This window comes from Bombina bombina, chromosome 12, assembly GCF_027579735.1.
Source record: "Bombina bombina isolate aBomBom1 chromosome 12, aBomBom1.pri, whole genome shotgun sequence".
Taxonomy (NCBI): Eukaryota; Metazoa; Chordata; class Amphibia; order Anura; family Bombinatoridae; genus Bombina; species Bombina bombina.
The window spans coordinates 81954156-81969117 of NC_069510.1; the positions used below are offsets into that span (position 1 = coordinate 81954156).

Genomic DNA, 14962 nt, shown 5'->3' on the forward strand with positions numbered 1-14962 from the left:
CATAAGGAGGTGAGTGTCACATAAGTGACCATGACCACACCCACAATACACAGTGAGATGTGAAGCTCTCCTTAAAGTGAAGGTCAATTTTCATCAATGAGTGCCCGGTTTTTAAAAATACTTTTAAAATCAGGGGCACTTTCATTGATGAAAATTAACATTGCACTGGATTTTAAGAAATACTTACCTTTTACTTCTGCAAAGCCGGATCGACGATCTCCCTCCTTCTTCTTCCTGCTGTAGACAACAGCAATGACGAAACTGGCTTCCTCCAATCACAGCCAGGCATCACGAGCTGGACGCTCTGGGGTGCAAGCCATGATTGGAGGAAGCCGGTTTTTGTCATTTCTGACGTCACTACAGAGGAACTGAGGCTGAGATCGGCGATCCGGTTTTGCAGGAGAAAAAGGTAAGTATTTCTTAAAATCCAGTGCAATGTTAATTTTCATCAATGAAAGTGCCCCTGTTTTAAAAAGTATTTTTAAAAACCGGGCACTCATTGATGAAAATTGACCTTCACTTTAAAGGGACACTGAAACCAAATTTTTATTTTGTGATTCAGATAGAGCATGCAATTTTAAGCAGTTTTCTAATTTACCCCTATTAGCAAATGTTCTTCATTATCTTGGTATTTTTATTTGAAAAGCAAGAATGTAAGTTTCGATGCCGGCCAATTTTGGTGAACAACCTGGGTTGTTCCTGTTGATCGGTGGACACATTCATCCACCAATAAACAAATGCTGTCCAATGTTCTGGACTTTCTCTTTCAAATAAAGATAGCAAGAGAACGAAGAACAATTGATAATAGGAGTAAAATAGAAAGTTGCTTAGAATTGCATGCTCTATCTGAATCACAAAAGAAAAAAATTGGGTTCAGTGTCCCTTTAATTTAAAAAGGCAAAGCTCCTATTTCAAATGAAGTCTTATGTGCATCCTGCGGTCAGGTGATTGTTATATCAAAAACTGTATACTACTGGTGACTCTAAAAACACCCTCATCGTCTTCTTTGCCATATAAATATATCATAAGACTCAGTATTAAAAATAAAGAGGGGTTCCACTGTTCAATTAGGCTATTTGTGTCCTTAAAGCACCAGTAAATAGAGTAGATTTGCACAATCAGCAAATGCATGATAAAAAGACAATGCAATAGCACTTAGTCTGAACTTCAAATGAGTAGTAGATTTTTGTCTAACACATTTCAAAGTTATGTCTATTTCCACTCCTCCTGTATCATGTGACAGGCATCAGCCAATCACAAATGGATATACGTATAGTCTGAGTTCTTGCACATGCTCAGTAGGAGCTGGTGACTCAAAAAAGTGTAAATATAAAAGACTGCGCACATTTTTTTTTAAATGGAAATAAATTGGGAAGTTGTTTAAAATGACATGCTGTATCTGAATCATGAAAGTTTAATTTGACCTGAGTATCCCTTTAAAGGGACATGCAACCCCTTTTTTTTTTCCTTTTGCGATTCAGAGAAAACATGTTGATGCTAAATCTGGAACTATATAGTTCCCAATGGAAATATTAATAAAATAAGTTGTGTGTTCTGTTTATCTTGACAAGACAAAAAAACATGTTTTTCTTCACGCCATATGGTGTTTTTTTGCTATATTTGGATATTTATGCAAACTAAACATTACTGCTTGGTCTGCTGACATAAATAAGACTTGTGTAGGTAACTCATAGTAAAGACAAAATTCACACAGAAAATACATTTTAAACAACTTTCCAATTTACGTCTATTTTCACATTTGCTTAATTCTTCTAGTACCCTTTGTTGAAGAGTAAACCTAGGTTAGCTCAGGAACAGCAATGCACAACTAGGAGCTATCTGGCAATGACAAGAGTCAGAGATGTGCAGTCACCAGCTAGTGCCCAGTAGTGAATTGCTGCTCCTGAGCCTATCTAGGTATGTATTGCAACAAAGGATGCCAAGAGAACAAAACACATTTAATAGAAGAAAAAAATTGAAAATTGAATGCTCTAATCAGAACCATGAAACTTTAATGTGGTCCTTCGCATCCCTTTAAAGGGACACTGTACTATAAAATCTTTTTCTTATTAAAAGGGACATGAAACCGAAAATATTTCTTTGATGAGTCAGATGGAGAATTCAATTTTAATCAACTTTCTAATTTACTTCTTTTATCTTATTTGCTTTGTTCTCTTGGTATCCTTTGTTGAAAAGAAAACCTAGGTAGGTTTAGGAGCTAGCTGCTGATTGGTGGCTGCACATTTAAACCTCTTATCATTGATGTGTTCAGCTAGCTCCCAGTAGTACATTGCTTCTTCAATAAAGGATACCAAGAGAATTAAGCAAAATTGATAATAGACGTAAACAGGAAAGTTGTTTAAAATTGAATTCTGTATCTAAATATGAAAATGTTTGGGTTTCAAGTCCCTTTAATGTGTTTCTCATGACATGTAATATTAGCTGCATTGCATTAAATGTAAAGAAGATTGTTCCTTTTGATTGTTTTTTGTATTTGAAATGGCTGGTTTTGCTCACTGAAACCACAAACATCGGCTCTCAAGAGCATGCCCATTCAAATGGGCTCAGACTAAAGAAACAGGAGATCTCCGTATCTTATCTCACTCTCTCTCTATACACAAAGCCAACACTTGGCTATTGTCAATTTCATTATAGGCGGTGGTTTCAATGCACAAACATCGATTTCAATTGCAAAAATAAACCTAAACTATTGCCAGTACATGTCATACCATGCAAATGTCACTGTGAATGCATTAAAGGTGACTCATTTACAGTACAGTGTCCCTTTAAAGTGTTTTGTGTGTGTAACAATAGTAGAACAGGAATGTTTATTTATCTATAGATAGAACTTGTTTCTTGCCGTTACCTCTGTGGATATTTTGCGCGCCGCGTTATTCCTCATCCTCACTCGTACTGGTGACTGAACTTCATCCGAAGAGCCGGATGCTTGGTCACTCTCCCCATCAGATCCCATCTTGAGATCTTCGTGCACAATCTCTAGACATAGAGACAAGAAGAGAGAATTAGAGAAATAAGGGAGATGAGTAGGGTCTACTACGCGACCTCTGCCTTAATACGTCCGTATGTACAGCACTTAAAGGGACACGGTACCCACATTGTTTCTCTCATGACTCAGATAGAAAATACACTATTAAACAACTTTCCAATTTACTTCTATTACATATGCTTCTTTCTCTTGGTATCCTTTGTTGAAGGTGCAGAAATACACTACTGGGAGCTAGCTGATCACATCCGGTGAGCCAATGACAAGAGGCATATACGAGCAGGCACAAAACACCAGCCAGCTCACAGTAGTGCATCATTGCTCCTTAACATATCTAAATGTGCTTTACAACAAAGGATAAGAAGAGAACAAAGCAAATTAGAAGTAAATTGGAGGTGAAATTTGCATGTTCTCTCTATATCATTAAAGTTTAATTTGACTTTACTCTCCCTTTAATATTAAAGGTGGTGTTCTAAAAAGAAAAAAACAATGAAGAAGAGGAAGAGAAAAATCAAGGTGAGGTAAAAGTTTTAGAGATATAGAAAAGAGTGGGGAGGGGTTATTTAAGAGGTAAACAAGGCATGGAGTAGAGCAGTTTTTCTCAACCACGGTCCTCAAGTACCCCCCAACAGGTCAAGTTTACATTATTGCTGAACCAGTGCACAGGTGAAATAATCCGCTGATCAGTAACCATGGTTACTAACTTGCTCTCACACATCATCTGATTATTTCACCTGTGCACTAGTTTAGCTATAATGAAAACCTGCCCTGTTGGGGGTAATTGAGGACCGCAGTTGTGAAACTATGGAGTAGAGCGTCACACAGGAGCGTGGAAGTAAGAGATGTCCCTATAGGGGTGATACTGGGCAGTAACAGTTTATCAGAGAGCAAAAGCAGTGCACACATGGCTGAATATGAGTGGATCTCATGCCTTAGATGACCACCAGATATAAAATATAGATGTGGTATATACATCTGGGAAGCGTGAAGGCAAAGAAGATGCATGCATATTTACATAATTATATCTCCCAATGTTTGCCCTGTGTGTTTTCAGCATACTGTAGTAGGGTAGTATGGGCATTCTAATACAAACCTAAGCCTAGATATAGAAAGCATCAGGAGACTCAGCCAAAAAGAGCTGTGAGAATCCAGTAGATATGCAGGAGAGTTATGTGTAAAATTGAGGAGTCAAAAATATAATCAAAATAATTATATTTAGAAAATTCCAACTGTTTGGAGCCAGAAGTTATAATATAGGTGGCTCTTGGTATTTATGAGCAATGTGTTTGATAATATAAATTGACATTGTGAGGTGTGGCTTTACAAAAAGGCTGTGAAACACGGACGTAGATGTCTGACTAATTGCAGGGAGTGGCTGTAGTTACTTAAAGAGACGTACATATCATTATGTATATATCAGCACCGAATTGCACATCTGCATAAATTGTTTTATAAGCAAACTGTCCCTCTATTAAATAAAGTGGAATTGCATTATCAGCTAATGCATAATAAAAAGACAATAGAAAAAAAAATTGATTTTCAAAATTACCAGTAGATGTTTTTGAGGAATTTCAAAGGTTGTTTCCATTTCCCTGCTCACTGTATCATGTGACAGGCATTAGCCAATCATAGAATCCTATGTATACATTGTGAACTAGGGCTGAACGATTAACCGCATATGCGGTTTTAAATCGCGATTAACCGCCTCAATTTAAAAACTGTGAGAGTACACAATGTTTAGCCCCGCCCCCTACGACGTACAAATGCTACTTAAGTACCTCTGATCTCTGCGGTGACGCATTCAGAAATTTACGGACATGAGGAAGAGGCTGTGAATCTGCGCTTGCGCTATGCTCCATGAATTCTTCATTTATTGTAGGAGAGTGGTGGAGCCCCTTATGTAAAGAAAATAAAACTGGAGGAGCAGTGACTGACCGTGTGATTACTTCTGTATGGTCCCCGGAGGGCTTACTCATATCCCCTGTGCTGTATAGGTAGGCAGAGAATGTGTGCTAGGCATGGCATGGTACAGGAGTCTGTGTGCTTAACACAAAGCAATGTTCCCGTAGCAAACCCACATGTCTGGTACGCTGTACATACTGCCGTATAGTGTCTACCTTGACCGGGATTGTAACGGGTCAGCTGGGTAATATGCAGCTTCACAGCACATTACACTTCGTAGTGAGAACTGATCAGTCAAATCAAAGGAGCGTAACAATTGCAGTAACTTCAGATTTGCACGTTTTTTATTTTTATTTAGTAGCCTCTCTGTCAAGCTTTGCCTTGCCATTTTTGTATTATATCACAGAAATAATGACACTTTCTAATCCTACAACAAAACAGCCTTATTCGCTCGTTTTCTACTCCTAAGATAATGAATGTTAAACAATCTTTTTCCATCATGCATGGAAGTGGATAGTGCTGCTGCGTATAGGTTATCCACAGTTTCAGTTTGGCACCAGCACTTCTCTGCGGCCCCTAAGCAGTACTTTAATTATGTAGTATCTAACCTTTTAGAATTGATGGGTCGCTAATGCTATTGTTAAATTTTACACTATAATTGTCTTTTCATAGAGTAATAATTATACCAATTATTTAAGACTTTATGAATAATAAAACTAAACCAATATTATTTAAAAAGGTATGTCTGTAAAGAACAGAATAAATATTGACAAATTTAATTAAAGTGAAGGTCAATTTGAATGAATTAGTGCCCGTTTTTTAATAAATCTATTAAAAACAAGGGCACTTTAATTCATCAAAAATTGACATTTCACTCCTTTTCTTCAAAAACTTACCTTTTAATCCTGTCAGCCGCTGCAGAGCTTCCTCCGCCCGTCGCAAGCCCTCTTTGCGGGTCCAAAATGACAAATCCGGCTTCCTCCAATCACAGTGTTGCATCAGGCCATGATTCCCCCCGGGGGGGGAAGCCGTGATCGGAGGAAGTTGGATTTGTCATTTCTGACATAAGAAGAGGCTTGCGACGGCCGGGGGAATCGCTGGAGCGGCACTCAGGATTAAAAGGTAAACTTTGAAGAAAAAGGAGTGAAATGTCAATTTTGATTTATTAAAGTGCCTTTGTTTTTAATAGGTTTATTAAAAACCTGGCACTAATTCTTCCAAATTGACCTTCACCTTTAAGGACAGTGAACTCTTAAAACGTATTACTTGCACGTCAGGTATCTGTTTGCACTTATATTTTATTTAAACTAGTTTTGTTGTGTGTATTGGTCAATGAGAAATATGTACTTTAAGATTCTGTACAGTTTAATGCATTTTTTAGGGAGAAATTTATATTTAAGAGTGCTTTAAAAAAAAAAAAAAAAAAAAAAACACTGCGTTTTTTGGGGTCCAAAATTGGGATTTTAATTTTTCCCCATATCGCCCAGCCCTAGTGTGAACCCTTGTACGTGCTCAGTTAGGAGCTGGTGCCTCAGAAAGTATGCAGATAAAAAGACTGAGCAGAATTTGATAATGGAAGTAAATTGTAAAGTTGTTTAAAACTGCATCAAGGTTCAATTTTGAACTAAGTGTCCCTTTATTTATTTGCAAACACAGCTACTATCTAGTTCTTAAAGAAACAGAAAATGCTCTTTATAGGTTAAGCATTTAACTATAGGCCCATTGTACTAGTGTGTGGGCGGAAAAGGGTCACCCTGTCCATCTGTCTTCTCGGCCAAGGACAGTGGACACTGTAGTCGCTGCCCACAAGTACTAATACATAAGCATTTGCTTGTGCAGTGCCGCCCCCTGCTCCCGCGCAAGAGCAGGGCCTGTCAATCAGCCTGAACAAACATATTCGGGTGATTTATCTCCACCATGATCGTGCGATCGCTGCTTCTTACATTGCCGTAAGCTCACTCATGCAAAGGCTCCAAAAGCGGCATATGCTGCTTAGTATATGGAGCCCTATGTGTTTAACCTCCGTAAAGAGATTAAACACATAATTAAATTCAGCTACAGAGCAGCAATGAACTACTGGGAGCTAGCTGAACAGATCTGAGCCAATGACACCAATCACAAGCTAGGGCCCAACAGTGCAGTGCTGCTGCTGAGAAAAACAAAACAACAAAAGTATAAATGTGATATTAGAAGTGAATATAAAAACTTTCATGTCGCTTCAAAAGCATTCTAGCAAAACTGCTGCTATATAGTGCTCCAGACAAATGCACACTACCTACCTAGGTATACTCTTCAACAAAAGAACACCAATGTATTTATTTTTCATGATTAATAAAATAAATATTTTGGCAATTATGTCCCTTTAATTTATTTATTGGGGATTACATTGGAGTTTAAAAGGGAAAGTAAACACCCTGTAATTAGAGATTTCTGTTGTGTTGCCACCTTCATAGCGTTAGTGCGCAACGCATTGTTTGGCAGTTATCAGTTAAAAAGCTAATTAGGGAAACATATGTAGCAGGGTTAGCCACAAGAAATCAGCAGGATGCATTTTATAAAAAAAATCTCAATGTTTACTGTCTCTTTAAGACACTCAGGGAGGACATGGACTAAATTTTAAGAGACGGTAAACACCTTGGATAAGAAAAATTACAGCCAGCAATCAAAGAATTATACAATATATCCATTTCCCGCAATGCTTGGTACCATCTTTACCTGTGTGTTTAACACCTTTGTAGGGGTTAAATATATCATAAGCGAGATCAGGCATAAAAATGCAAAAAACTAAATGTTTTATATGTGTTAGAGCTCATTATTATTACGCTCTTGCTTAAATAAAAAGGTGTGTAAACGCCTACTAATGGGCTTAAACACATAAGTAAAGTCAGCTCCTACGTAGAAATGCACTACTGAGAGCTAGCTGAACACATCTGGTGAGCCAATGACAAGATGCATATGTGTGTAGCCACCAATTATACATTTCTGCTTTTGAGCTTACCTATCTGTGCTTTTCATCAAAGGATACCAAAAGAATAAAGTCAATTTATTAACAGTACACTGAAAAGTCTTAAAAATTGTATATTCTTTCTGAACTATGAAAGTTTAATTTTGACAGTCACGTCCCTTTAAACATATAAAGCTACACAAGACCTTTTATATTCTGATACCACAGGGCAGCAAATCGTTGTTAATGAAAACAAAATTCACAATTTCACTTCAACTTTGAATACCACCAATGCTTTAACACTTCAACAAAAAAACTGCTAAAGAGGCAGTTGGTTTTCTCAAGAACAATATTACACCCTGATGTTATTCTGCTATTTCTTACTAAAATTATAACTCAGCGAATTCAGGAATCATCAAACAGAATAAAAACTCGCTTAATGCGGTTTCCTTGATTGAACTTTGCCTTCTCAGTTTAAAGAGACAGAGTCAAAATTAAACTTTCATGAATCAGATAGGGAATGCAATTTCAACTTTCCAATTTACTTTTATCATCAAAGTTGCTTTGTTCTGTTGGTATTCTATGTTTAAAGCTAAACCTAGGTAGGCTCATATGCTAATTTCTAATCCCTTATCTCAGTTTTTCACAGCTAGACAGCACTAGTTCATGTGTGTCATATAGATAACTGTGCTCACTCCTGTGGAGTTACTTATGAGTCAGCACTGATTGGCTAAAATTCAAGTCTGTCAAAAGAGCTGAAATAAGGGGGCAGTCTGCAGACTTATATCACACACACATATATATATATATATATATATATATATATATATATATATAAAATTATACACACATGCATACATTGGATATAAAATGTCTACACACCCCTCTTAAAATGTCAGGTTTCTGTGATGTAAAAAAATGAGACAAAGATAAATAATTTCAGAACTTTTTCCACCTTTAATGTGACCTATAAACTGTACAACTCAATTGAAAAACAAACTGAAATCTTTTAGGTAAAGGGAAACCATAATATGGTTGCATAAGTGTGAACACCCTTAAACTAATACTTTGTTGAAGCAACCTTTGATTTTATTACAGCACTCAATCTTTTCGGGTATGAGTTTTTCAGCATGGCACATTTTGACGTGGCAAGATTTGCCCACTCTTCTTTGCAAAAACACTCTAAATCTGTCAGAATGCAAGGGCATCTCCTGTGCACAGCCCTCTTCAGATCACCCCACAGATTTTGAATTGGATTCAGGTCTGGGCTCTGGCTGGGCCATCCCAAAACGTTAAAGGGACAGTTTACTCAAACATTTTCTCCCCTTTAATTTGTTCCCAATGATCCACTTTACCTGCTGGAGTCTATTAAATTGTTTACAAGTAGCTCCTTTACCCTTATATTGGCATTTGAAATTGTTTATTTAGCATGTGGTATCCCCACCTATTCTGAAAGTTTGTGGCCGCGCGTACCAGCTATAGATAAGCTTTGTAAACACAGCCAGCAGAAGAAATTACACTCCCAGTGCGATATAGCAGAGATAAGGTAATAAAATGTTGATTTTCCATTGTTCTCTCAAAGTATTGGTGATTGTTTTAAGGACAGATATAAGATAAAGAAGCAGGTATATGTACACAATGTGATACAGTAATGAGATCTGATTATACCTACAGATATAAGATAAAGAAGCATGTATATGTACACAATGTGATAAAGTAATGAGATCTGATTATACCTACAGATATAAGATACAGACACATGTATATGTACACAATGTGATAAAGTAATGAGATCTGATTATACCTACAGATATAAGATAAAGACACATGTATATGTACACAATGTGATACAGTAATGAGATCTGATTATACCTACAGATATAAGATACAGACACATGTATATGTACACAATGTGATAAAGTAATGAGATCTGATTATACCTACAGATATAAGATAAAGAAGCATGTATATGTACACAATGTGATACAGTAATGAGATCTGATTATACCTACAGATATAAGATAAAGAAGCATTTATATGTACACAATGTGATAAAGTAATGAGATCTGATTATACCTACAGATATAAGATAAAGACATGTATATGTACACAATGTGATAAAGTAATGAGATCTGATTATACCTACAGATATATGATAAAGAAGCATGTATATGTACACAATGTGATAAAGTAATGAGATCTGATTATACCTACAGATATAAGATAAAGAAGCATTTATATGTACACAATGTGATAAAGTAATGAGATCTGATTATACCTACAGATATAAGATAAAGACATGTATATGTACACAATGTGATACAGTAATGAGATCCGATTATACCTACTGATATAAGATAAAGAAGCAGGTATATGTACACAATGTGATAAAGTAATGAGATCGGATTACACCTACAGATATAAGATAAAGAAGCATGTATATGTACACAATGTGATAAAGTAATGAGATCTGATTATACCTATAGATATAAGATAAAGAAGCATTTATATGTACACAATGTGATAAAGTAATGAGATCTGATTATACCTACAGATATAAGATAAAGAAGCAGGTATATGTACACAATGTGATAAAGTAATGAGATCTGATTATACCTACAGATATAAGATAAAGAAGCAGGTATATGTGCACAATGTTATAAAGTAATGAGATCTGATTATACCTACAGATATAAGATAAAGAAGCAGGTATATGTACACAATGTGATAAAGTAATGAGTTCTGATTATACCTACAGATATAAGATAAAGAAGCAGGTATATGTACACAATGTGATAAAGTAATGAGATCTGATTATACCTACAGATATAAGATAAAGAAGCAGGTATATGTGCACAATGTTATAAAGTAATGAGATCTGATTATACCTACAAGCTCAACCTATTTTATTAGGCTGTGGCTTCAAAACACAAAATCAGAGCTTTAATATACAGAAATAAACCTTAAAAAGCTAATTTTCATACATTTTTTACTCTGCAGTTGGTAAAAAAAGCAATTGTAAACACATTAAGGGAAAAACTATTTTACAGTATACTGTCCCGATTTGGATGTATGCTTTGGGTCATTGTCATGCTGAAAGATGAAGTTCCTCTTCATGTTCAGCTTTCTAGCAGAAGCCTGAAGGTTTTGTGCCAATATTGTCTGGTATTTGGAACTGTTCATTATTCCCTCTATCTTGACTAAGGACCCAGTTCCAGCTGAAGAAAAACAGCCCCAAAGCATGATGCTACCACCACTATGCTTCACTGTGGGTATGGTGTTCTTTTGGTTATATGCAGTGTTGTTTTTGCGCCAAACATATCTTTTGGAATTATGGCCAAAAAGTTCAACTTTGGTTTCATCAGACCAGAACACCTTTAGCAACATGCTTTTGGGAAACTTCAGATGTGTTTTTGCTCAATTTAGCTGGGCTCGGATGTTTTTCTTCGTAAGAAAAGGCTTCCGTCTTGGCGTCTTAACCAAAGCCCAAACATATGAAGAATACGGGAGATTGTTGTCACATGTACTACACAGCCAGTACTTGCCAGATATTCCTGCAGCTCCTTTAATGTTGCTGTAGGCCTCTTGGTAGCCTCCCAGACCAGTTTTCTTCTCGTCTTTTCATCAATTTTGGAGGGACATCCAGTTCTTGGTAATATCACTGTTGTGCCATATGTTCTTCACTTGATGATGACTGTCTTCACTGTGTTCCATGGTATATCTAATGCCTTGGAAATTCTTTTGTACCCTTCTCCTAACTGATACCTTTTAACAGTGAGATCCCTCTGATGCTTTGGGAGATCTCTGCGGACCATGGCTTTTGTGTAGGACGCGACTAAGAAAATGTCAGGAAAGACCTACTCGAACAGCTGAACTTTATTCAGGCTTAATCAGAGGCACTTTAAATTATGGCAGGTGTGTGATGAATTATTTAACATGGTTTTGAATGTGATTGCTTAATTCTGAACACAGCTACATCCCCAGTTATAAAAGAGGGTGTGAACACTTATGCAACCACATTATTTTACGTTTTTGTTTTTGTTTACTTCCCTCCACCTTAATTGAGTTGTGTAGTTTATAGGTCACATTCAAGGTGGAAAAAGTTCTGAAATTATTTATCTTTGTCTCATTTTTTTACATCACAGAAACCTGACAATTTAACAGGGGTGTGTAGACTTTTTATCTTTTTATATCCACTGTACATACACACACACAGTATATATATATATATATATATATATATATATATATATACAAACAATCATGTAAAATACCTGTTTCAAGTGAAATTAGGTCAATAGTATAGTCAAGTTGCATGTTTGCATTTTATTTCATCTTGTTATATTTAGTATTATTATTTTATTTTTTGCAACAAAAAAAACAACATAAATCAAATGATTAATGCAAGAAGCAAAGCCAAGGTCGTCAAGCAACTTGCAGGTAGCTGCAGGCAGAAACAGGTTTAATTCTAGTTGCATCCGAGTGCTTGGCGGAGATTGTAAAGATTCTACTTCCCCTATGTTAGGATTGGGGAATATTTTGGCACATTTGTTAAAATGAATGGTTGTTCTATTCATTCTAAACAAATGTTGCACATTCAATATCTTTGTTTCAGAAAATACATGATTTTATATAAATATATATATATATATACACACACACATACATACAGGTAGCCCTAAGTTTACGCCGGGGTTAGGTTCCAGAAGGAATGGTTGTAAATCGAAACCGTTGTAAATTGAAACCCAGTTTATAATTTAAGACAATGGAAAGTGAGGGAGTTAGGTTCCAGGCCCCTCTCAAAATTGTCATAAGTAACACCTAATACATTATGTTTAAAGCTTTGAAATGAAGACTTTAAATGCTAAACAGCATTATAAACCTAATAAAATATTCACACAACACAGAATATATAATTAAACTAAGTTAAATAAACAAAAACATTTGCTAAACAGCATTATAAACCTAATAAAATAATCACACAACACAGACTTCACTTGCATTTTTCTGCAAACAGTTCTTTCAATGCATTCCAATCTGGACTGATTTATAGACAGGAAGATCTTGTTCCTTTGAAATCTGCTCGATAGCTCAGGTCTGGTTAAACTGATTAATTTAAGCTTGCTTGGCTTTGCTGCAACACAAGCAGACAGCTCCACCTACTGGCTATTTTAATAAATGCACTGCTTCTCAATGCTTTTCAATAGCAGTCACATGACTGGAAAAAAAGGTTTTTATTCTGAAACGGTGTAAATTGAACCGTTGTAAAACGAGGGCCACCTGTATATATATATATATATATATATATATATATATATATATATATATATATATATATATATATATATATATATATATATATATATATATATATATATATATATATATATATATATATATATATATATATATATATATATATATATATATATATATATATAAAACATGGAAGGGAACTGCACTCCAAGACCGGATCAGGTACACATCCTGTGACTCAGTAACATCCAGCCCTGGGTGCTAAATAGCACTCCAAAAAAGCTGTGATGTCACCAGAGCCACAGGCAGTTAACCCCAGTCCGGAATGGGTGCAAGAAACAAGGGAGATTACAAATAAAAAGTAAGTGCTGGGTGTTTCTATGTGTTGTATTACTTTTTATTTGTAATCTCCCTTGGTTCTTGCACCCATTCCGGACTGGGGTTAACTGCCTGTGGCTCTGGTGACATCACAGCTTTTTTGGAGTGCTATTTAGCACCCAGGGCTGGATGTTACTGAGTCACAGGATGTGTACCTGATCCGGTCTTGGAGTGCAGTTCCCTTCCATGTTTTGTATTTTCTATGGGTGATTACAGCCACCTGTGCACCCCTTCTTTGTTCTCAGTTTGTTTGGCTTTGTGAGCTCGCATGATGGTGTGGCTGTGTTAGGGACTCAGGCGGTGGAAAGGACCTTGACGTGGTGCCTGAGCTTTCCCATTTGGCCAGATGCGGTGACTAACCTTTCCAGTTGTGATTTTATCTTAGCTGTGAGCTAGCTGGTGAGTGCTGGGTGTTTCTATGTGTTATATATATATATATATATATATATATATATATAAACATTTAACATGTTTATTCTAAAAAAAAAATCTTGGTAAAAAATAAATAAATGTAGAATTAAACAGAGGCATTTTTTTTCCATTCAAGTATCTGTATGTAGGAACCAAGCATCCGAACAAAGGGATATATTTGTTTCTCAAAAAGAATGAAATGCATTGCTACATAAACAGATTTTTGCTTGAATCATTTTGCATATTTAAAAAAGGGACAGTCAAAATTAAACTTTCATGATTCAGATAGAGCATGCAATTTCAAGTAACTTTTTAATTTACTCCTATTATACATTTTTTCTTTGTTCTTTTTATATCTTTATTTGAAAAAGTAGGAATGTAAGCTTACGAACCAGCCCATCTTTACTTCAGCACCTGGATAGAGCTTGCTGATTGGTGGCTAAAAGTAGCCACCAATCAGCAAGCGCTATCCAGGGTGCTGAACCAAAAATGTGCCGGCTTCTATGCTTACAATCCTGCTTTTTCAACGAAAGATACAAAGAGAACTAAAAAAAAATGATAATAGTGCAGAATTATGTAACATTATCTTAGCAACAGCTTGAAGAAAAAAAAAGAAAAAACATTGAGAGACTTTAGCCCCCAAAGTTACATCTACCTCGTTTCCTCTCCAGGGTCTTCTGATCAGGTCTTCTTTTCAAAAGCGGTTCGCAGGCGCGCTGTTTAATCACAGCGCACCCAATTTTGCTCTTGAACTAAATGTAGCGTGCTCCCACTCTGATCTGGTAGCGAGCTACATTTATTTCAATAGCGCAATTGCTAATCACAGCGCGCCCGCAAACTGCTTTTGAAAAGAGGACCTGATCTGGAGAGAAAAAGAGGTAACTGTAAAAAAAAAAAATATATATATTTTTCAAACTGTCGCTAAGATAATGTTACATAATTACAGAATGATGTAACATTATTTTTTACTTTTACTGCCCCTTTAATATAATCCATGCCCTGCATGGATTACTTAGATCAGTACAAGAGCTTATTTTTATCTGGCCTTACTCGCATATACACATCAC

The 14962-nt window shown here is 36.1% G+C and overlaps 1 protein-coding gene across 3 annotated transcripts in view; it reads right to left on the bottom strand.

Moving 5' to 3' along the window:
* The window catches only part of CDK16 (cyclin dependent kinase 16), a 134389-nt gene that overhangs the window by 107030 nt on the left and 12397 nt on the right, over positions 1-14962 (bottom strand). For 2 of the 3 annotated variants that reach the window (XM_053695753.1, XM_053695752.1), the window contains one exon: positions 2867-2997. In XM_053695753.1, coding sequence (XP_053551728.1) covers positions 2867-2997 — 131 coding nt within the window. The remainder of the gene's footprint in view (positions 1-2866; positions 2998-14962) is intronic. The other variant, XM_053695754.1, reaches the window with a different exon arrangement.